The 23,257-nt window shown below is 37.0% G+C and overlaps 1 protein-coding gene across 1 annotated transcript; it reads right to left on the reverse strand.

The window, feature by feature from the left end:
* Positions 1–541: 541 nt before the first annotated feature.
* LOC149079680 (uncharacterized) lies at positions 542–21,602 on the reverse strand. Its single transcript, XM_089240293.1, has 7 exons — positions 21,192–21,602; positions 18,430–18,509; positions 14,987–15,210; positions 10,811–11,002; positions 8,946–9,089; positions 7,164–7,257; positions 542–4,065 (listed from the first exon to the last, which is right to left on the reverse strand). Exons 1-7 carry the CDS (start codon positions 21,401–21,403, stop codon positions 1,151–1,153), a joined length of 3,861 nt encoding a protein of 1,286 aa, XP_089096419.1. The 5' UTR covers positions 21,404–21,602; the 3' UTR covers positions 542–1,150.
* Between the last annotated feature and the right edge of the window lie 1,655 nt (positions 21,603–23,257).

Here is a 23,257-nt window from a genome sequence, read left to right on the forward strand (position 1 = left end):
ATGAGAGCTGATCTTCCCTTTAAAAAATCTTGCCACAGAGAGCAACAGGCCTACACAGCGGTACAAATGTAATTCAATCATTACACATCACTTCTGAAATATAGATGGCAGCACTGAAAAATCAGACCACTGTTAGGTACACACACTTACAGCAAAACTCACTAGGTAGTGAATTGCCCAAAAAATGGCGACAGACCTAAGTTTTACTCAGTTTGAAGGAAGGAAAAAGAATCCCATTTGGTTACATTCGTTCAGTTTTGTAATCACAATGAACTGCCTTCTGGCACAGACTCTAAAGCCGAAATTATGCTGTAAAAGATCTTTTGCAAAACTTAAAAAAAAAAAAACCAATAAGCCTATCAGTTACATTTGACAAATTTAACAGTTATTGGTTGCATTTTTCAAGTTTTATAAAAGAACTTCTCTAAAACTTTCACAATGTAATACCCTGGCTTTACATACATACGTATTGAAATACAGCTACTCAAATAATGATTAAGGTGTGAAATTTATTTGAACAGAAATATAAGAAACGTAAGCAAAAAGTTTCGATAACTTTTATTGACAGAAAAAAAAATAAAATAGAACTTTTAATGCTAATTTTTTTTAAAGCTTAATGCAAGATTAAAAAAAAAGAAAAAGAGGTTAAAATATACAGTAAGATAGCATTTCAACAGCATAAACATAATCGCAACTAAAAGGAGGAAAAAAAAAGCTCGTATGCTAATAAAAGAACATATGGAGTAAAAAAAAAAAAAGGATACATCAAATCGATTACAACAATAATAAAGCTACAACCTTTGGGCAACACTCGAACAGGAACGTTTGAAACATACACAGTTAATATACTTTTCTTGCTTTGGTATATCAAATCGAATTTGCGAATAATAATAAAACACAAAAAACAAACCCACCATCTTCGACAGAACGAGAATATATAAAAATTTCGATTCCAGGGAGATCTTTTAAATTTTTTTTCCCCTTTTATATATGTTATATATAAAAATGGATTTGATCGAAAACTTCGTTATTTACAGTACTATACGAAACTTGAAACACAGTGTATAAATTTTAGATATATATATTTCTCTTCCTTTTTGAATAATATTTTTCATTAGTTCTATATGAATATAATTTTCCACACACAAGTTCAATTTTCCACATTTTCAACACTAGTTGAGAGAATACCTTCGGTTTTGAGCACCTCCGCAGATTCTGCGCTCACCGCTGACGGATCTTGAGGTACTTGAGGGCTGCAGTTTATTTCAGAGGACTCTCTTTTGCAGGTTTCGACCAGTGGCGACTCTTTGATATCACATTCCAGATTGAATTTTTCAGTGGAAGATTTTGATTCCTCGTTACACAGTTCTACAGTGTCTGCTTGCTGGCTGCCATTACTGCTGACGATTGCGCTAGCTTCTTTGATGATAACGCTGGACTTGCAGATGGTATTCTTTTTCGTCACCAGCTGCTGCTGCAAAATAGCTTTCTTTGGCTGTGAAACTGTGCTAGCGGGCATCATTTTCTTTGATTTCATCACAGCAGAGGCAGTCTTCCCTGTGGTGGCAATGGCTGATTTTTTGGCATCACCAATTGTTGTCGCTTTGCTTTGAGTAGTGCTCGGCAAGCCTGTTGTTTTTCTCGCAACTAGCTGCTTATTCATAGCATTTTTTGTTTCTTTTATTTCTGGATTCGGCTTGGAGACTTGCAAATTTCTCTTAGGTGCTATCGCCTTTGCTTCCACAGAACCTACTGGAGGGTTTGGCCTTGAAATACCGTTTCTTGAAGACAAGCCTACTGGTTTCTGAACAGCTGCCAACTTCTTAACTGTAGGCTTTTGAACCGTACTCGAAAGACCAACTTTTTGGGCAGGCACTGGATTTGATGGTTTAACCGCAGAGGGCGATGTCGCTGGTTTCGATTTCAAGTATTGGGGCGTTGATTTTGGTACTGGCGACGACACCGTACTAGTTTTCTGGGAAGCAGCAGCAGCTGGAGACCTTGCCTTGTGCAATACAGGCGAGGCAGTTTTATGAAGTGCTGGAGTTGTTGTTTTTGGAGCCGTTAGAGACATTTTGGTGGGAGCTACTTTGGTAGAAATGTCCTTTTTAGCAACTGGTACTGCAGGTTTGGCGACGTTCCTCGAAACTATTTCCTTCTTAGCAGCAACTGAAATATTGGATTTAGTTGTTTTTGAACTATCTGTGACGCTAATCTGACTTGTTTTTGTTTTCATGGCAGGTAGAACTTTTGATGATTGCAGAGTTCTTGCAGTTTTAGATGCCTGGGCTTGAGAAGCAGTATTAGTAAGACCAGCTGCTTTGATTGGCATTTTAGGCAACACTGGTGATCGTTTCACTGGCGCAGTAGACTTGATAGCAGAATCTGCTTTCTTTTGCTGATCAGCTCTTAACACTCGCTGTTTGATAGTTGAAGTTTTACTGGATTTACCAGATTCTAATTTGATTTTGTTACTTGAAACTTCAGTGTTTTCAGACGATGTCTCTTGGTTCCCACCTTCACTTGACTGAATGATTTTTCCAACTTCATCCAAGACATTATCGGCTGCTTTCATGTAACTCCAGCCTCCATCTTTCTCTGAATCAGAATCAATGTCCTCACAGACACCCTCTGCCTCAGGAATCCCATCAGGAACGGATTGCAGATCGACGGCCACTGTAAACTCTGTAGATGAAGCATCAGAGCGCTGAATGACATCATTTACCGCATTCATTAGGTTTTCAACCTTTTCGTTATTCAAGTTCTGAGAAATTTCTGATACAATAGATGGTACATCTGCCTGTGGAAGAATCACAGAACCTGTGGGCGCTTCTAGAATTTGGTTCTCAGCAACTATTTCCTCTTTCATGAGTTCAGAACAGGCTTTTGACACTGGCTCAGCCAACTGATCTATAAGACATTCCTGCGCAATGGGCACAATTAGTTCACTTTGTGCGTTAGGCTCCTTGACAAGGGAGTTCAGATGATCTGTAATTTGCTCCGCAGCATTGTGAGAATCTCCTCTGCTTTCGCTTTGATCATCAGTTGCAATTTCGTTAAGCTCACTCTGTATTGAATGCTGTAAATTCTTGAAATTCTGATTTTCCACACAGACATTGACAAGTAGTTCACTGCTTTCATCAAATTTCTCAATACAATGCGTGGATGTTTCCTCAATTTCAACAGACCGAAATTCCTCTGTCTTCACTTCTTGTGCAATAGGAGAAAGTTCCACATTGCAGAACTTAGGCACAAATGCTGCTGCTTCTGGATTCAACTGTGAATGGATGGATTCGAATGAGCTTTCAATTTTTTCCACCACCGTAACAGACTCGAAATGCTCCTCCACAGATTCACCAGCCGAGTAATTTGTATTAAGGACAGGAGCCTCACTATTCATCTCGGCAGTGGGGTCAGTAAGTAGGTCAAACAAATCTCCACTCACATCGACAGCCTGATTTGAATTATTATCTTCGATGTTGTGCGAGCTGACATAATTTTCTTCTTGCTCTATTGATTTTTCCATTACCTGACTATGTGAATAATATTCTGAAAAATGATTTTTAATTTCGTCAATTGGAGGCGTGGGAAGCTCACTGAATTCAGTTGGATCTGTTTCTGCAGGCATGTCTGACGGTTCGTCTTTGGACTTTGGACATAAACTCGGAAAACTGATGATGTTCTCGAGAACTTTTGGTCTTTGAGGACAATGGACTTCTCCAGTTATTGGTACATTTGTTTCATTTGCGGTTTGATGCAAATCTCTTTGGTCTTTATCAGCTGAAATTTCTGGAATACTCCTCAGATAAACGACTAATACAGTAATATTGTCATCAGAACCAAGTTGCTTGGCCTGGTGCACTAATTTTTCAGCCATGGTATCAGCATTCGTACTGGCACAAACATTTTCATTCAAATTCCTGTAAAGCATGGTAGAAACATCCTTAGGAGTCATGGCATCCCATAGTCCGTCACAAGCTAGAATCAAGAAGTCTTCTGTGCCTTTCAAAGATATAACATTCAATTCTGGCTCGGCACTAACAAACGGCTTCATCTCGTGGTCTCCTGGAAAAACAAACAAAAACTTACTAACTGTAAACTTCATACTTCTTTCTTTAAAGAGGGAAAATGCAAAAATATGAAAAAAAAGAATTGAAACAATTTTGCAAGTATGGGTCAATATACTTTATCCAAACGAATCTGAAAATTCAAGCAAATACACTATGGTTATAAGTAAACTGACACTATTCAGATTTGTATGTGGCACCCATTCAGATGGAGGCATTTTGATGGAAATATGGTATATAGACTCTATGGGGGGGGGGGGGGGGGGGAAATAAAAATTCAATTTAAAAAAAAGTTTAATTTTTTTATCACCAGGTGATAAATGGGAGGTTTTTTTTAAATCAGTTACCTTTTACCCATGGTCCAAATAGCATGCATACCAAGTTTCTGTGAAATACTAATAGGTAACCTGAATATTGATATTTTATCGGATCGACAGTACATCATTGATTAGTATCTAATCAATCTCTCCGAAAATGGATTGATCTCTCTATACAGTGAACCAACTAGAGTCACTGCAAATACTGCAACATGCATTGATTATTTATTTGTTTGTTATTCTCCAAAACATATGGATGTTGTATCAGGCAAATTTAGATGTGATGTTACAGATCATTATGCAGTTGTGTGCAGGGTTAAGTTTACTGGTCCACATGATTTAAATCTCAAGGAGACACTCATTCATCAAACTCGTTCAATAAACTATAAAGCGGTTTGTAATTTTCTCTCAAACTATAAATTTTTTTGTTCTTCTGATAATCTAGACATTCAATATAATAGTTTCGTTTATGCTATAGATTCTATTAAGCAAAATTTTAGTTTCAATAAAAACCAAAGATTTAAATACAGGAAGCCTTGGGTCGATGATCAGATTCATGAATTAATTCTTCTCAAAGAAAAACTTTGGAAAAAGTGCTGTAGGCATCCTTTTGATGAAATTTATAAATGTGAATATAAATCAGTTGCTCGAAATCTTAAATTAAAAATTATTACTGCAAAAAATTAATATCTCTGCACTGAATTTAAAAAATGCAACACAAATAGAAAACAATGGTCTTTCGTAAATAATTTAACTGGTAATATTTCTAAGAATGTGTTGCCTGATAGCACTGACGATAACATTTTAGCTGAAAACTTTAATTCTCATTTCAATATAATATAAACTGTAACACCTTCATTGATGTAAATACTGTTGATTTTAAAAAATTCTTAACCTAATCTTCAACTTCATTTGTCTTTTATCCACTTGAGGACTCTGAAACACTAAGCGTTGTAAATTTAATCTGTAAAAAGAATACTTTGGATTATGATGGTATTAACACTAAGATTTTGAAATCTTTCAGTTTTAAAAACTTACAATTTCTCACAAATTTTATAAATATATATAATTCCATCACTCGTAATATAATTCCATCACTCGTAATAGCTTTCCTTTTTTATCATCTTGAACTAGCGATATCCTGAAATATGAGTAATATTTTTACCGAAGCCGCCTCCTGGGAGTTTGACATTTTTGTGTTTTACTGAGACACTTTATGCCAAGCCCCCGTCAACTTATTCTTATCAGCAAAGGCAGATTATTATATGCTGAATAATGAACAAAATATTCACATATAATATTATTAATCAGTATATAATGTTAAAACAAGTTGATTGCTTTCTCACCCAAAGCTCTCTGAACCCCTGAAAGCTCTCCAAGGACACCTATCCTATAAAATAGCCTTCAATATAAAATTCTGTATGCTGGAGGTAAAAAGGCCACTGTCTATTTTTTTTTTCAATATTGTATTAACACAATTAATTTGCTGTATTTGTTTCATTATACTACACAGAGGTTTAGGAAATTAAGTCCTATTTCAATAAACAACAGATATTCACTTTATAAAACAAGCAAGTTTACACAGAAAGCCATACTCAAAAAAATCGTTTTGACCTGCTCTCCTGTAAAATTTACTGTTTGTGACACGGTGCACCTTTGGCATACAGAATTAAGAATAAAATGTAAAATTTTTTAATCTGTACGCCATCTTTGAAATCATAGCTGGCATGCAGGAGATAGACACATCATTTGAATTTGCAATAGTGCACCTTTGGCATACAGAATTAAGAATAAAATGTAAAATTTTTTAATCTGCACGCCATCTTTGAAATCATAGCTGGCATGCAGGAGATAGACACATCATTTGAATTTGCAATTGTTCTTATGGAAAAGTTTACTTTGATGTACAAGTGTTTCGGATTAAGGAGAGCCACGAGATAGACTGTAAGAGACTGTATATTGTGTTGTCAATTGAGCCCCACAGGATTACAAGTAAGCCAGCTGATCTCTTTCGCTCACTGAACTTGTTAATATGGCTTTGTCTGCAGAATCCGGACATTTTTTAGGGATCAATGCAATGAAAACCTTCCATAGTTTAGGGAATGTTGTTTGACTTTGACTACTTCTTGGGCCCCATTCATTAAGAGATCACTGACTATGGGAATGGCAATCATGCCCAAGCATGAAAGATTGACTCACTTTCTTGTGGTGTGTGTTAATGCAAGCAAGGATTCCAAAGTGAAAAGCACCTGCTCTTTCGTATCATTACAAAAATGCTTCAGCCTTCAATGTAAACTAATTGAAAATGCAATAACACAATGATCTCTAACTTATATGCTTATCTTAGTTACAAGACTATTTTTTGCACCCTGTCAAAGATATTACATAACGTTATTCATTTATACACCTCTTCTACTTATGCATCTTTTCTCCTACTTCCCTTGCACCAACAAATACGTGAGAGATCAGTTTACAATTAAATGAACTTGCACTTTATCTTTGAAAAGAATCATGGCTACCACGCAGGAGAAAGTTGTGGAAAGAATCCTTCGCGTGTTTGCATCATTTCTTATACAGAAGTTTGATTTAACATACAAATTAATTTCATATCATAAGCACATTTACGAAAAAAATTATACTAGCAAACTGACATTTTTGTTTTATCAACATTTCATCATTAACAGATTCTTTTCACTGTGATTGTATAGATATTTCTCATTCTTGTTGTGATTTACAAACTATTGCATATTATGGGCAGAAAAACTCAAGGAAATATTACCTAATGCTCTGGAAACAGCTAGAGAACCGTTCACTCTCCACGTACCAATGTGATGAACAAATCCCCCAAGATTCTCTATTCGTTCTTTTTCATCCTATGATAAAATTAACAGCAAAGACTCGCTCAATGAAGAAACATATTTTAAAAAAATCACTTCATAAATGTAATTTTCTCATTCATTTTAAAATCTTCATGCAATACAAGTTTATCTTATCCTCTTCAAATTTGAGCCAAAACTGACAATCAAATTCCCCCCCCCCCCCGATCGATTTGTGTTTATTGCATGTAAAAATGCACATTTAAAAGGGGGAAAAATTGATTAATCTATCTGGGTTGTCTTGATAGCTTTATTATGACTATTTGAGTTAGGTATGCATATGTGTACCTCTGGTCTTAACTAGGGTTGGCAGGTTTTTGATGGTTTAAACCAGTTTCCCAACCTTTTTTGTCCCATCGCCCCCAACGCAATCTAACCCATAGGATTTTATGATATACCTGCAGCTTCTATCGCCCCCCAAGGGGACGTTAGCGCCCATGTTGGGAATCACTGGTTTAAACAGTCATTTCAAAAACCTTTCAATTTCAAAATTCCCATTGGAAATACACATGTTAATTGCATGCAATGTTCAAATAAACTATGTTATACAAAGAACAAATACCTAATATGATTGCAAAATAATTTTCAACTTTACAGAATTATTTTGGACAATATTTTTTTCTTATAAAATATACACTTTGAATAAAGCATAACATAAATGCTGAAGTGAAAACCTATGGAATGATTTAATAATCAGTTAAAGATGATTCTTGACCTGACAGGAGGTTTGTAGAAGATGGATGCAGCACAAGATCTTATGGGTTTGATTAACCAGGGAGAGGGATCCTGGCCCCTACATCCTGCAGCAGGGCCCTAAGCTAGGATCTTTAGCAGTTTCCCCAGACCAGACTTTTCAAAGCACCCCCCATTAATACTGGATTTATAGAGTGGAAAAGTAAAACATAGTAAGAATTGTCCCTGGAGTCCTACCCTTGTAGGGAGCAATAGGGAAAAATATCAATATTTTTTTTTAGAAAGGGTTGTTAGAAAAAAATAAAAACTAATTTTCAAAATATTGTGAACTGTAAACACATTGAGACTGCTACATACATTCTGGCATACCTGTTGGGTATACCAGAAAATGTAGAACACTTACAATATTTCATGTAACTTCATACTACATTCATTTGATCTTTATATTGCACTGAAAGAAAAGCGAGAAACATAATATCATAATTTCTGCATTTGTGACTCAATTCATTTCATCTAACCTCAAAATTCTGCAAGGTCTGTATTATCTGAGGTTTCAATTATCAGACAATCACATACTCAGAGGAATATGCAGGGACTTTTCCTTCACTTATTTGGAGAAATAACTATTTTGCTTACAAAATGAAACATTTCCTCTCTCGAGATTTGATGTACTGACAATAAACAACAGAAGCCTTCGTTTGTAGTACCTTGTTATGGCACCAAGACAGAAAATTATCTTCAGCCGATTGCCACTACACGATAGCAGGTATCTGAGATGGAATACCTGGGGGGGGGGGGGGAGACGTGATTTTTGGCAGTAAAATTGAGCATGGAACTTGCTAGAAAAAAATTCTTAAAATGAATTCTTAAAGAAAAAAATCTGACCTTTTTATTTTGAGTTTTCATAATAATAATAATAGACACTCTTTAACAGACATTCACATTGGCTACAAAGAAATACCACCTATTAGAGTGAAAGATATATTGAATACCTGTCTGTTAGGTTTATGAGGATTCATAATTGTGATGGGCTGGCCTTTCTCAATCAGAATAGCCTGAGAATCTCCAAGCCAAGCTAAAACCAAGGTCTTGTCTCTGATCAGGGCAGAAACAGCTGTACATCCACTTTTGACACCCTTGAATAAAAGAAAAGGAAAAAAAAAAAATCAGCAATGTTGAATCTCTAAACAAATCTAGAGAGCTTTTACTAGCAATTAATTCAGTAGTTCTAGACTTTTAACAAATAACAGCCATATAAAAACTCCCCAAAATCTGCATGCTGCTTCCCTGAGATTAAAATTCACACACATTTGATCCCCCCCCCCCCCAGCATAAGAACCAATTTGAATATATTTATATTATATAAATATTGAAGCAGTACACAAAAAAAAAGTTTGCCACAGAGTAGCTTTACAAATTTTTAAGGTCTTGTGTCTTTCTTATGAAACTTCAGTGTGGCCCAAATGCCTCGCAACAGAATATTTTGCATTTTTCTGCAACAAGCCTGCAGCTGACAGAATGTTTACGGTAAAAATTCCAATGACAATGTTTTCTACACAGAAGTTAAAATTCCTATCAAGATTATTCCGATAAGAATTTCATAAGTTCAGCAGTACCGATTACTCTGCAATGTGAATGTCACAGTCCTCACAGCAGAATTTTTCACATTATTCTGCAATGGGCTCTCAGCTGACTGAAAATGTTCTGCAGTAGCAATTCCCACACAATAGCGTATTTCTACACTTTTCTAAAAAAATTTCCAGATTGTTCTGCAATGTATGTCGCACATTTCTGCATATTCTGCTTTGGGGGGTTACAATTTTTGGCATATTCTGCTTTAGAAGACACCACTCTACAGCACCAGAAATTTCCAGTGAGCAAATCTTCCATACACAGTGGAACCTCTCAATAACAACACCCTGAAGAAGTAATTTTTGTTCGCTAACAGTGTCTCCATTAATATAGTGAAACCTGTCTAAGACGGACATCACATGAGACAGAAAACTATCTTTAATGGAATCAAAAGATAATCTCAGCAATGATTACTGCTTTGATGCGTACCTTTATAAAACAAATGTGTCTAAAACAGATTATTTCAATCACTTGAAGTTACATGGAAATGCAACGTAAACATTCACAATATCTGATATCCATAATAACTGATACATACTAGAGTTTAATGAGGGGAATCAACAGTGTTTTTCTAACCACCAAATGAATTCTAGTTGAATTTTTAATTCTCTGAGGATCATCTCTATCAATCAAAATTAATTCAGTAGTAGTTCAAGTAGTTCTTATCTTTCATATTACTTTGGAGCCGCTGGTCAATGCTGACTAAGACAAGGGAGTTTCAGATATTTAAGAATCACTGCTATAAGTGGTACAAATATCCGCCTAACTGTTCGATATTTCAATGGTCCAGAAAGATTGAGAAAAGCTGACATAAATAAAGCTGGGTTATGCCAATCCCCATTTTTTCAAACTATTTTGGGAATGAACAGAATCAGCGCTATCTAAAACTAGAGACTGCCATAGCCTTTCTTGGAATGCTACAGTATTACTTCATATTTTGACCATGTATCTGAAAGATTTTCTGACATTATAGAACTTAATTCTTTGGAGAAAAAAAATTCCATTCTTGCAAATCATTATAAGCAATATTTTTAACATCACTTGGGTATTGCAGGTTCACTGGAATAGAAAAAAAATTATAACAGATACTTTATAATACCCAATTTTATTTTAAGTGGGCTCTATATATATTACACTAAACCCATTACATTAAATTGAGTAGGACCTAATTTTATTACATACACAACTGCAACATGCCAAATTTAGACTACCCAATGGAACTTACATCAGTTAAAGCTTTCTTGCAGAAATTTGCATCCGTAAGTCTGTAAGCATTCTCCATCGCACTGCGCGGGTCATTGAAGAAGTCTGGGTCTCTAGCGAGGTTCACATGCAAGTGAGCAGCAGCATAGCTTGCAGCATCAACCCCAGCATGACCATCAAATACAGCGTAATAGCTATTAACTGCAGAAAAATTCTGGTGAGAGGAAGAAAAAAAGCCTCGCATAAAAATCAAGGAATGACAGTCTCAGAAAAATACTTGCAACACAAATAGTCTATACACATCTAACAAAAAATTTCAAAATCACAAATGAAGAAAAAACTATAAATATGACTAATATTTAATAACCAAACCCTTCCATTCACGTACAATCTTAACATTCCAAAGCAGGGGGGGGGGGGGGATGCAATCTTTCCAGTCCACAAACTTGTATATTCAATTTAATTTTATTCATCTCATATCAACGGACTTGCATTGCACAAAACGAGGAAAATCCATCCAAGGGATCGTTGTCGATCCATACTGATGAGCACGATCATTATTGAGTTAACTTTCAAACACGAATAGTAGATAATAAACTAATCCTAATACTATAAAACGTAACCTTTATTTTACAGGATATTTCCATAATTTTGGTCACCCTAAATTTTTTTCCTCTCAAAACATTGTCCCCCCCCCTATTTTCAACAACCATATGTAAATTTTTGAAATCATAAAATTTCATGACTTTATAATTATGATCATAATATATAATTTATAGTCATTATAAATATATCACATTTACAATATATTTTTTTAGTGAAATCACATTTTACCTATTGAAAGTTGCTGTAGCCCTTTATTTACTGCCATTAATACAAATACAAATACAAATACAACGCCACAACAGGCAAAATGCCCAACGAGGTGGCTGATAAAAAGATGCCCATAAAAATATGGATGTCATATGTTTCAAAAATACAGCAACCCCATTAAAAATGCAATTAACACAAATTATAAACAATATATACACATGATAAAATATTATACAATGCCCATGAAGAATACTTATGGTTGTCTTATTCTAAGAATGGATAGCTTCTCGATTTACCCCAACATGTTTATCGTATTTCTTTTTAAACGTGTCAATTGTGTTACAATTTACTACCTCCGGGGGTAAGCTATTCCATTTATTAACAACCCTATTAGAGAAAAATTCCCTGCGACACCATAACCTTGCATTGTCCCTCACCAATCTATACTGGTGTCCCCTTGTAAAAGCGGTTGATTGGCGGTGTACTAAAAGTTCATGGTCCATCCTATCCATCCCATTGAAAATTTTGAACACTTCGATCATATCTCCTCGACACCTGCGTTCATCCAATGTAAACATATTCAAAAAATGAAGTCTCTCTTCATAACTCAAGCCCTGTGTGCCAATAAGGACACGCGTAGCTCTTCTCTGCACCCCTTCAATCAAGTCTATGTCCCTCTGTAGGTATGGTCTCCAAAACCTTACCGCATACTCCAGTCCAGGACGAACTAAGCCTCGAAAAAGCGGAAGAATGACTTTAGGAGAACGCGAAGAGACCTTTTTGAAAATGAGACCAAGCATTCTATTCGCTTTTTTGACAACCGCTGAACAATGTTCAGAAAACTTAAGTCGCTCGTCAATGAGAATTCCCAAATCGGTGACTCTAGTTGCATCCGGGATAGTGACACCATTCAACTCGTAAGAGAACCGTGGGTTGTTCGAACCAAAATGAGCGACCATGCACTTATCTACGCTAAACGTCATGCTCCATTCATTTGCCCATGCTGCAATCTTGTCTAAGTTGGTCTGGAGCAACTCCCTATCGCTTTCATTCCCGATTACCCCCATTAGCTTCACATCATCTGCGAATTTGCTAGTAATTCCATCGATACCCTGATCGAGTTTGTCGATAAAAAGTGAAAAAAGTATGGGGCCAAGGACACTTCCCTGAGGAACTCCACTTGTGACGTCTGTCCAACCAGAGAATTCCCCGTTCACCATAACTCGTTGCGACCTATCTCTTAACCACGATTCTATCCAATTCAGCAAGTTGCCCCCTATTCCAATCTCGTGTAAACGCTTCAAGAGTTTGCCATGTTGTACCCGATCGAATGCCTTCTGGAAATCAAGGTAAACAACGTCGACATTTTTGCTCTTACCCAAAGCCTTAGTCACGTAATCATAGAAGCAAAGGAGGTTAGTTACACATGACTTCCCCTTCCTGAACCCATGCTGATTATCCGACAATACATTATTCTCGTCCATCCACTTCACAAACTGCCTTTTGATGATAATTTCCAAAATTTTCGAGAGGGAGCTCGTCAAACTCACTGGACGATAATTAGACACCACTTCTCTACTACCCTTCTTAAATATCGGAACAACGTTAGCCAGTTTCCAATCTCTCGGGACGATACCCTCAGCAACACTACTCCTGTATATCTGTGCGACTGGCCCCAACAATTCATTAGCACCTTCCCTGAGAACCCTGGGATAGATATCATCTGGTCCTGGTGCTTTGCTTGCACATACATTTCTTAGAAGATTTAGGACCTCCACGTCTTCTACTTGAATATCGTTGAGGGTTTTATTACCCCATGCAACACCCGTATATCGAATATCATTATCTCCATTAAAAACCGACGCGAAAAAGTCATTGAAAGCACTACACATGCCTACATTGCTCTCTACCTTAGAGCCTCCTATCGAGAGGGGACCAACTGTCCCCTTGCATCCATTATTGACGTATCGAAAAAATGATTTTGGGTCAGAGCCAATGTTATCTGCCAACCTAGATTCAACTTCCTTTTTACTATCCCTTATCGCTTTCTTCAACAGTCTTCTTTTATCAGTAAACAATGATAGGTCACCACGTCCACTTTTATACTCTCTGAATGCTCTTTTCTTTTCAAGATAAAGGTTCCGCACGCTATCCGTGAACCATAGAGGGTGTGATGTACAAACACGCTTTTTTCGAACAAAGGGTATGACGTCGTGCAAAACAGAGGACAGCTTCGTACTAAATTCTTCCCATTGACTTACCACCCCTACTGATTCCAACCGGTCTTTGAAAACTTCCGCTAACCTTCCTCTCAAAACATCAAAGTTAGTTCTCCGAAAACAAGGAACCAGTCTTTTGTTATCAACCTTACCCGAGGAAAAGTTACAGTGAAATCTGACGATACGATGATCACTGGAAGAAAACTCTTCCCCCACCGAAACATGTTCAACTAGATCCTCAGAACTAGTAAGAACTAAATCCAAAATAGCAGTACCCCTTGTGGCTTCTGATACATGCTGATACAAAAAATTATCGAGCACCAACTTAAGAAAGTCTCTTTCATACTGATTTCCAGATGAAAGGTTCTCCCAATCAATACCCGGGTAATTGAAATCCCCTAGTACGAGAACCCTCTGTCGCTTACACATGTAGGAAATTTCATCATGCATTTTGGCAATGTAGCTTTGATCCCTATTCGGTGGATTGTAACAAACCCCAACAATAAGTTTATGACGTCTGTTGCTCTCAAGTTCAACCCATATGGTTTCAATATCACTTCTCTGCACGTTACACTCTCTAGCCTTCAAACAGGATTTCACGTATATCAACACTCCACCCCCTTTCCTATCAGATCTATTTCTCAAAAAAGTATCGTATCCTGAGATGTGTAAGAAAGATTCATCCCCATCGTTTGCCCAAGATTCTGTAATGGCTATAAGATCCAAGCCCTCCACAACTATCATAGTTTCTAAAAAATCTTTCTTATTACCCAAGCTCCTGGCATTTATTAACACACATTTTAATTTGCAGTAGTACACGGCAACTTTAATCACTTTTGGCTTTTTATGGCAACTCTAATGGCCTTCGACAATTTTTGATTATAATTGGTAACTTCATTTGCTTATTTGCATCTGACAATATTTGAGATAATTGGTGATATATGGTATGATTCCCCGATTTCCCATAGTCTTACAAAGGAAATATGGTCAGCCTAGGCAATTACTGTGTTGTGTATGTATTAATACTCTTCTAACGGAGTACCTTTCACAGGTCAGATGGAACCTGCTTTGTGGGCGGGAGGTTGTGCACCCGTTCTAAATAATAAGCATAAAAAAAACATACACAAAACTCTTGTAGATAAAAAAAAAAAGATTTTATTACTAACCTTCAATCCAAGCAAAGTATTTAGATCACGAATCACGACGTGTCTGTCTTCCATTTTCCTTCGTTTATTTCTAATGGCAAACGCGGACACATCGTGTGGCAGCGATTTCTCTGATGCTACAAGTTTATTCAGTTCCGTTTCAAAGGAAGGCTCGCTCAATAAACTGCTGATCATCAGTTGAAATCTGTTCGGCAAGGTATTTAATATCGATGACATATCTACATCTGAAAAAAGAATTTTTTCCATAAATAACACACACACGCAGCCCTATACTAAAATTTTGCAATGCATTCTTAAATCTTCAGAAAAAAAAAAAAGATTTAACTTGTAGAAAGCAGATATAACATTGATAAATAAATGCTTTAAAGAATAGCTATAAACATACTTTGCAACTTTGACAAGTTTCTTTATGGTTAAGGAATTTAATGTTCGGAAATGTATGTTGTGTTCCCAGTCCTTTTATTAACTTCACCCAAATCTTTTCACAAGGAACAGTACCACCAAAATCGCATGATATATACACAGTCGAATCCCCTGTTATAACGAACTCCAAAAGACCCGAGAAATCACTTTGTTATAACAAAATTTCGTTATAAAGGAATTCCAGGTTTTAGCATTGTTCTTATGTGATCTGGGGGATTAGAAAAGTGTTCGCTATAATGAGATTTTCACTATAACAGTTATTCGTTAAAACAGGATTCGACTGTATATATAAACATGGCAACTGAAATGACTTTTGCATGAAAAACTCTGGGTTACTTTATTACAACCTTAAGCCTTCTGCCCCAAAACACAATATGTCAAAAATCTCAATGTACGTTGCACAACAGTCTTTAGAATTTAAAAAAAAAAAAGGCATAGAAAACACTATTACAGGAATTTTCACAGCAGAACATTTCTAGTCAACTGAGGTCTCGTTGCAGAACAATGTAAAACAGTCTGCTTTTGGGGGTTCTGCTAAACTGCTCTGACTAAGGTTTTTTAACAGCTGGCTACTTGAAACTCACTTATCTTTTTGATAACATATATTTCGTACAGCTTAATTGCTGGCAACTTTGTTAAACTGTCACACGTGGTCAGCGCTGTGCCAAATGTTGAACTTGCTCAACTTAGTTTAAAAACAAAAGCATCTCATAAGTTTTTCTGTGAATGGTAAACCGAATCCTATTTTAAATACAAATCAGTACTGCTGCACCTGTTGCTTCATCTTTTACTCTTCTAGAACTTTATATATACCCCCCCCCCTCACAATATGAATTTTCTTTCGAAATTCATCTTCACTCAGTATCTAGGCAATTTTAATTTATAATTAGCACTTAGGTTCATTTCATACTACTGTGATAGTTGATATGATGGAAACTACAGCACAGTTTTTCTAATCTTATTTGCCTTTACACTATAAAAGTTTGATAAAAGATCTTTAACAAAACTTGAAAAATGCAGCCAATTAGTTTATCGGTTACATTCGAGTGAATAATTCGTGAATAGGCTTTTTATAGTTTAATTCCCAGTCCAACCACCTCCTGTCAAATTTTTTTCCTATTGTCCTCACCATTTATTAAAAACACATAATTAGATTCATATCAAATTTATCAATTTTTGGATCTCACCACATCTAAGATCGGTGAATTATAATTTTCAATGTTGTGGATGTCTGGGAAGAAGTCTGAAAGTTACTGTTCCCTGCTCATGGACTCGTAGCCGATTTACATTCCAGGACCAGACATGGGCAAACTACAAGGGAAACAGCAGCACTAGGCCACAAAATATTAAGAGCTGTAAAAATAAAAGATTAAAAAGCATCGACTACATAATCCATCGCAACTGCCTGCCAATGTCCTAGCTGAGAATTAAATAACTAGTAGCTACTATATAAATAACAATTATTTAGGAGCTAGTGCCCACAAACTTTAATTATACGGCAGGCCCTTACCCAAGATTTTTTATTCACAACCAAGTTTATTGGAAACAATTGAATTAGAAAAAGTATCCAAATATCGTGCGTATTTTAAGCCTAACCCTACACAGGCTACGCTACACAATTTTGAGCTGCATAAAGTCGGTTTTTTGGGTGTGACAGAGCAGAAGATTTTAATAGCCAATTTTACATAGCTACACCTAAAAAAATGTTTTTACAAAGCTTGAAATCATATAGCACGCCGGTGCTAACCCAGCTTTACACCACCATTTATTTTACTAGTGCCCCCCCCTCCCCCCAGTAAACTTTCTGGACAAGTTGTATTATATGCCATACAAACCCATATCTGCCTTATTATGCACCCAAACAGTCATTGCGTCGTGAGTCGCAAAATGACCGATCCCAGCCTTGTGGTAATTTCAGTAACAAAAAGATTAGGTTTTCTAAGGCCTTTTCGTTTCAAATGTTACAAGGAAGGGATGCCCGTGAAATGCTTTTACACCACCAATAATCATAATAAAAATACGGAAGTGTTATAATTTTTTCGGTTTTTTCATGTGCTCACATTGGGCACATGGTTGAAAAAAATACATGTCCCGGACAATCAATTTGTCCAACCCTGCTCTCCAGCACTGCCACATTTCCCATATTGCTCTAATATATTTCATCTAGAACGATAAGTCCAGTACAACTATATTTATCCTGCGTGCATCAAGTATTTTTGTAAAATGGGTAGCGTTTAATGTCGAACCAGTACATGAAAAACAAAAAATTCAAACCTTGTCACTCAAAATCAACCATAACATCAATGATATGGAAGACAAATAATATTGTACGTGTTGCGCCCAAAGCCTGAAATTGGCCAGTTTGCGAATTGGCCAATCTTGATGTAAATTGATCAGGACATGCCAAAATTTCAGGATTTGACCAGCCAGTTTACAAATTGGCTGGAAATCCCTGGCAAAAGTCTGAAAGCAAAAGCATGATTTAGGTTTGTCCCCAAGTTAGCATATTTTTTCATGTCTACGTCGGCTATGGCAACGCATCGTATCACAGTCATGTAATATGATGCAGTAATCTATCTTTTTCAAAATTTTCTTTATTATTACAGTAAGATCTCTGTATTACGAACACCGGAGAGACAGAAAACATTCATCCGTAAAAGGGACCATTAATCAGGGATTTTAAATACATACCTTTATTATATGAGGGGAAATTATTTGACCGTAAAAGAAGTGACCGCATCTGAGAGGTGTCCATTAAGAGGGGTTTTACTATATAGTTTTTCTCTCATGACATGAAGGTAATCCAATACAGCTACTATATATAGCCATTTATAACATGGATATTGGCGATGCAAAAAATGGATTTGGCATCTACCAAAAAATCACTAGTAATTCCAATTAGAGACTTAATTCCTCCAGTCAGACTTGAAGTCAACCAAAACTATCTCAGACTTCGCAAATTGGCCGCACTTCGGACTCTGGCTGTAACATATACATTTCCCACAACTACAAGAACTTACCCCCTTGTCCTTGAACGAAATCTTGCACCTGCTCTGACAAGGATCTGGCCAAGAACAACGACAACAAATGAGGACATTTCCTATATCACGAAGAAAAAAAACTTGTTACCATCACATTTACACATTATAAGAGAGAATTTTCAAATATTTAAACATTTTGTACAAATTTATTCCGATTAAATCAGAACAGCCACAAACAGGAAAAAAAAAAAAAAATTCATGTGCAGTTTCGAATCCTCTGGTCAGACTTCTTAGGAGGACGAATCTCAGCTGTAATGGTAAAAGTGTTTTAGTTTCTTCTAGGCATAAAATACTGATGCGATACTATATTTCAACCTCATCGGGGACAGGATTTATACTCTTACACCAACCCACACCTTGAATACATCATCTGGTGTCTAGGATGATGTACGATACATCAACTATGGTCTAGAGCAGTGTTTCCCAAAGTGGGCAATGGAATGGTTAAGTTGGGGGGCGATGAGAGGGTAAAATTTCTGAAGAAGGGGGCGACGAGAGGATAAAATTTCTGAAGAAGGGGGCGACGAGAGGAAAAAGTTTGGAGACCATGGTCTAGAGTATAGTTTCCAACCTTTTTTGTACTATATATCGCCCCCTTCTTCAGAAATTTTTTTCTTCCATCGCCCCCAACGCAATCTAACCCATAGAATCCTATGTTATACTCGTAGCTTCTACCACCCTCTGAAACATTCTATTGCCAAAGGGGGCGTTAACGACCACATTGGGAATCACTGGTCTAGAGAATAAAGGATACACCCATTTGACAGACAACCACCGTGTTGAATTCAAGGACTCCAAAATAGGATGCCACAAACACCATAAAGCACTTGGCGACATGGCAAGAGCACACTGCGGGAATACAATATACAAGCAGGAAGACTTCAAATTTTATTTGGCACAGTTTATGTTCCGGCAGGCATGAGCAGCTAAAAAAATGGATGTATTCAATGCCTTTTTGGAAATAGTTAGGGGAGCCAAATGGGAGGATTTCAAAACCGTCTAGACAATTGTAGGCTTTCCGCGATCCTTTTCCATTTATATATGTAAATAATTATATATTAACCCAGAAATCAGCATATATCAGATTATAATCCAGAGCTTATTTATGTACAAATATAGTATTTATTTTACTCAGAAATCATCATATGGATTCCATAATAATCAATAGTTTATTAATTAGAATATTTTAATTGAAACATTTTATTATAATTTGTGGTATAGTATTACCCGCAGCCGGTTCATTGGACTTCCCGCTCGCATTTGGCAGGGTTTTTCTTTTATTGCATGCAGATCTCTTGGTGTGGCAGAATGGAGTCAATAATTTACCCAGGGCGACTCCACACCCAAAGGGCGAGCGGGAAGCCAATATATTCTCGGCGCAAGCAAAGTGCACTCCGTTACTTGTTGGGATAAAGTAACAATTACAAGTAACACTGTTATTTATTATAATATATATATTTTTAATAACGACACAAATTATATTTTTGTTGCCATACGCCACTGCATTTATTGGACAAGACCATTTGGGGGGTTTTGTACAGGTATCATGGTCACTTCCAGCAAGTAAATCGACCAACAAGTAACTTGCGTGCTTCGCTTGTGCCACGGATATATCTGCTTCCAGCTCCCTCCCTCGCCAAGTAGCGGGCATGGAGGGTCGCATAACAGATAAAACCCAGAGATCATTCATTGCCCTCATGCATTCAATTTGGCTGTTCTCGCAACTCAATAAACGCAAATTGTAATGATAGATCAATAAATAAAAGGTTGCAACAACATATTTAAAGCCAGGTTTTCCTAGCAGCACGTTTTCTGTGCCGTGCGCAAAACGTGATCCACCCAGCGCAACATGTCATCCACTCACCAATAAGAAAAGCAGTACGACTGTTTCCCTACAGAGCACAATATGGCTCACGATCGCGCTTTACGTTGACCGTGATTAGCGGACTGCTTCTGAAGTCAAATGCGCCATGCCATGCGTTTTGCCGATGTTTCCTTCACTCTTGTGTTTTCTTTCCCCTTCCCGTCAAACCAGAGCATACAGACAACAAAGTAGCTGATGCTAAAGCTGGGTTTCCCAGAATTAGGTTTTGCGCCGTGTGAACCAAATTAGATCATTTTGCACCGGCAGAAACGTGTTACATAATCACGCTATGCATTTGTTTTCCTAGCATGGCGCATCAGATCAGGGCGGCTATATTATAGCATATGGCCATGGCGTTAGCTACTCTGTCATCTGCATGCTCCGGTTTGAAGGGAAGGGAAAGCAAACACACAAGAGTAGAGAGAACATCGGCGAAACGCGCGGCGAATGACGCATTTGACTACTCCAGAAACAGTCCGCCAATCACGCCCGACGTAAAGCGCGGTATTACGCTCTGCAGGAGAACAGTCATACGCGCGCGGTACAGGAAACCTGTTCCTAGGAAAACCCGGCTCAACACGCCATATACTATAATATATCCGCCCTGATCTGATGCGCCACGCTAGGAAAACACAAACGCGTAGCGTGATTATGTAACACGTTCCTGCCGACGCGAAATGATCTAGTTCGGTTCACGCGGCGCAAAACACCTATTCCTAAGAAAATCTGGCTTAACATCAAAATTTCATATAATTACAGCTAGAACATTGAATCCCAAAGATTAAAAACCCTAGACATTGCCCTCACAGGCACTGTCATCAAGGAGGATTCCTCGGGGAATTATAAAATAACACATGCATTTTTTTTTTTTTTTTACCTCTCCTCCAGAGAACTGCGAATACAGTCGCTGATTTCGTTCGGTACTTCCTCCGGCGTGAGGCTGTAGAGTTTGTAAAATATCGGTGAAATAATAGCGGCGGAATTCGTTTCTTGCTCCGTTGCCGCTGTCGGTGAAGAAGATGCGTTGTTGTCGTTTCCGAGTTCCTTAAGGAAACTTAAGACTTGCGCTGTCGTCTGCTCTACATCCATGGCTGTTTCCGTCGGTCGTTTTACTTATCGTAATATTCACCGAGGAAAATTCCGGAGAGGAGATTCCTCCCCTTAAAAATTTAAAAAAAAAACAAAGACAACGGACACGCCTAAAATAAGTGCCGCCGGAATTTTTTTTTCTTTCATTCCTATTTGGGCTTTACAATGACGAAATATAAAGAGCATCTATTCCATTGCCAACTTGAACAAAAAAATAATTCTAGTAATCTTAACACCATACATCCCGTTTTTGTGGAATGGAAATATTTATGATTTAATAGTGACAGTGATAAATGACAAGAAAGTAAACACATATTAAGCACCAGTTTTGAGAGCAATTCGCTAATATAATTAATATAATTCGTTCCCCATAACCAAAAAACAAAAATCAAATGAAAATTTCATAGCGTGAGACAATCACGACATATCAAAAAGGGTTGTTAATTTTAATTAAAGATGGTAGCACCGTCTCTTTAATGACAGTTAAGTTAATATTACCATATTCAAAAATTGAGAAAGAAGGATGCCTGCGCGCGCACCTTTCATGATGTCATTTTCCCAATTTACACAATAGATGGCGATCATGGAGGTCTCTTTATTATTCCTCCATTAAAGAGTTATTCTTTCCTCCATGGATGGCAAGGATGGCAATACTTTTCTGCCAAAGAAAAGAGAAAAAAAACCCACATCTCTACAATAATTTTTCCCAACTAAAACAAAACTGCTAATATGTTATGGAAATTTAATAAATTCAGTTATCATGCATAATCACCGGCTATTATGAATAATAGTTACCAACCATTTTTATAAGTTTAACAAATTTTGTTTTTCACATTTACCGGTGATTACGTGTAATCGTGTTAGTAAATATGATAAACCGTCCATAAATTATCTAAATTCAGGGCCGCAACTGGGGGGTCTCGTGCTCCGGGCGCTAGACCCAAAGGGGGCACAAATTTCATTCTAAACCCTCTCCTTCAACATTAAAAGGGGGCGTCAAAATGCGCGCTTGCCCCAGGTGACCAAGCATCTAGTTGCGGCCCTGCCTAAATTTCCGAGAAATTTTGCTCAAATTTCACTCTAAGATGATGGATTCGATCAGTGATTTTATGTTTAAAAATGTTGATAAATGTGATTAAAGTTAACATTAAAATTAACAACGTTGTCGAAACATAAGTTATTACTTGGCAACAAGTCGTGCACTGCTCGGCCAAATACATGGATATCTTTCACGGAGTTTAACTGTAAATATACATTTCCTTTTCGGCATGATGGGAATTCATCTTAAACGAAAACAACATAAAACTTGTTTTTAACCTTCAAATATTTTACCGATAAAATTGTAATATATTTATGTTTGTTCATTTTAATAGTTATGAATACCGCCCGGATTATATGCACTAAAACGTGGCGAAATATGCTTCAAAATTATGCAAATACGCACTAAAAATATGCAAATACGCACTAAAAATATGCACCAAAAAGAAGTTAAAAATCCCAAAATATGTACTAAAACTGAGGAAATATGCATTTGAAAATATGCAATCTCAAAGCAAACATGTTTTTAAAATGCATATTTTCAATTTCTCAGTGTATACTCATTAGAAAAAAATTATCATATATACATTTTTTATTTGGAAATTTCTAGTTTCTAGTAATGGGTGGGTTGGTTACCCTATTAGTGATGTCAGGACAGCAACTAGGTACTTTTTCAGCCGGGCAAGAAAGCATTTTGGCACCTACGTGTAATGTAGAAGAAGCAGTTAAAGGGTGCATTTGGCGCCCCCTTTCATCCAGCGCTAGGGGCACAAGACCCGGCCCCCCCCCCCCATCCCCCAAGTTGTGACCCTCCTG

Source organism: Pholcus phalangioides, unplaced genomic scaffold (genome assembly GCF_987345545.1).
Source record: "Pholcus phalangioides strain wild (caught in Gottingen) unplaced genomic scaffold, Ppha-v1.0 ptg000012l_1, whole genome shotgun sequence".
NCBI lineage: Eukaryota > Metazoa > Arthropoda > Arachnida > Araneae > Pholcidae > Pholcus > Pholcus phalangioides.

What these genes read in the sequence shown, in the direction of transcription:
- LOC149079680 (XM_089240293.1), bottom strand. Translation starts at nt 21,403, where the DNA reads ATGGATGTAGAGCAGACGACAGCGCAAGTCTTAAGTTTCCTTAAGGAA. An exon ending in TTTCGTTCAAGGACAAGGGG is followed by an intron (nt 15,211 to 18,429) that starts GTAAGTTCTTGT and finishes TTCTTTTTTCAG; the next exon opens with ATGTAGATATGTCATCGATA. An exon ending in ATACTTTGCTTGGATTGAAG is followed by an intron (nt 11,003 to 14,986) that starts GTTAGTAATAAA and finishes TCCTCTCACCAG; the next exon opens with AATTTTTCTGCAGTTAATAG.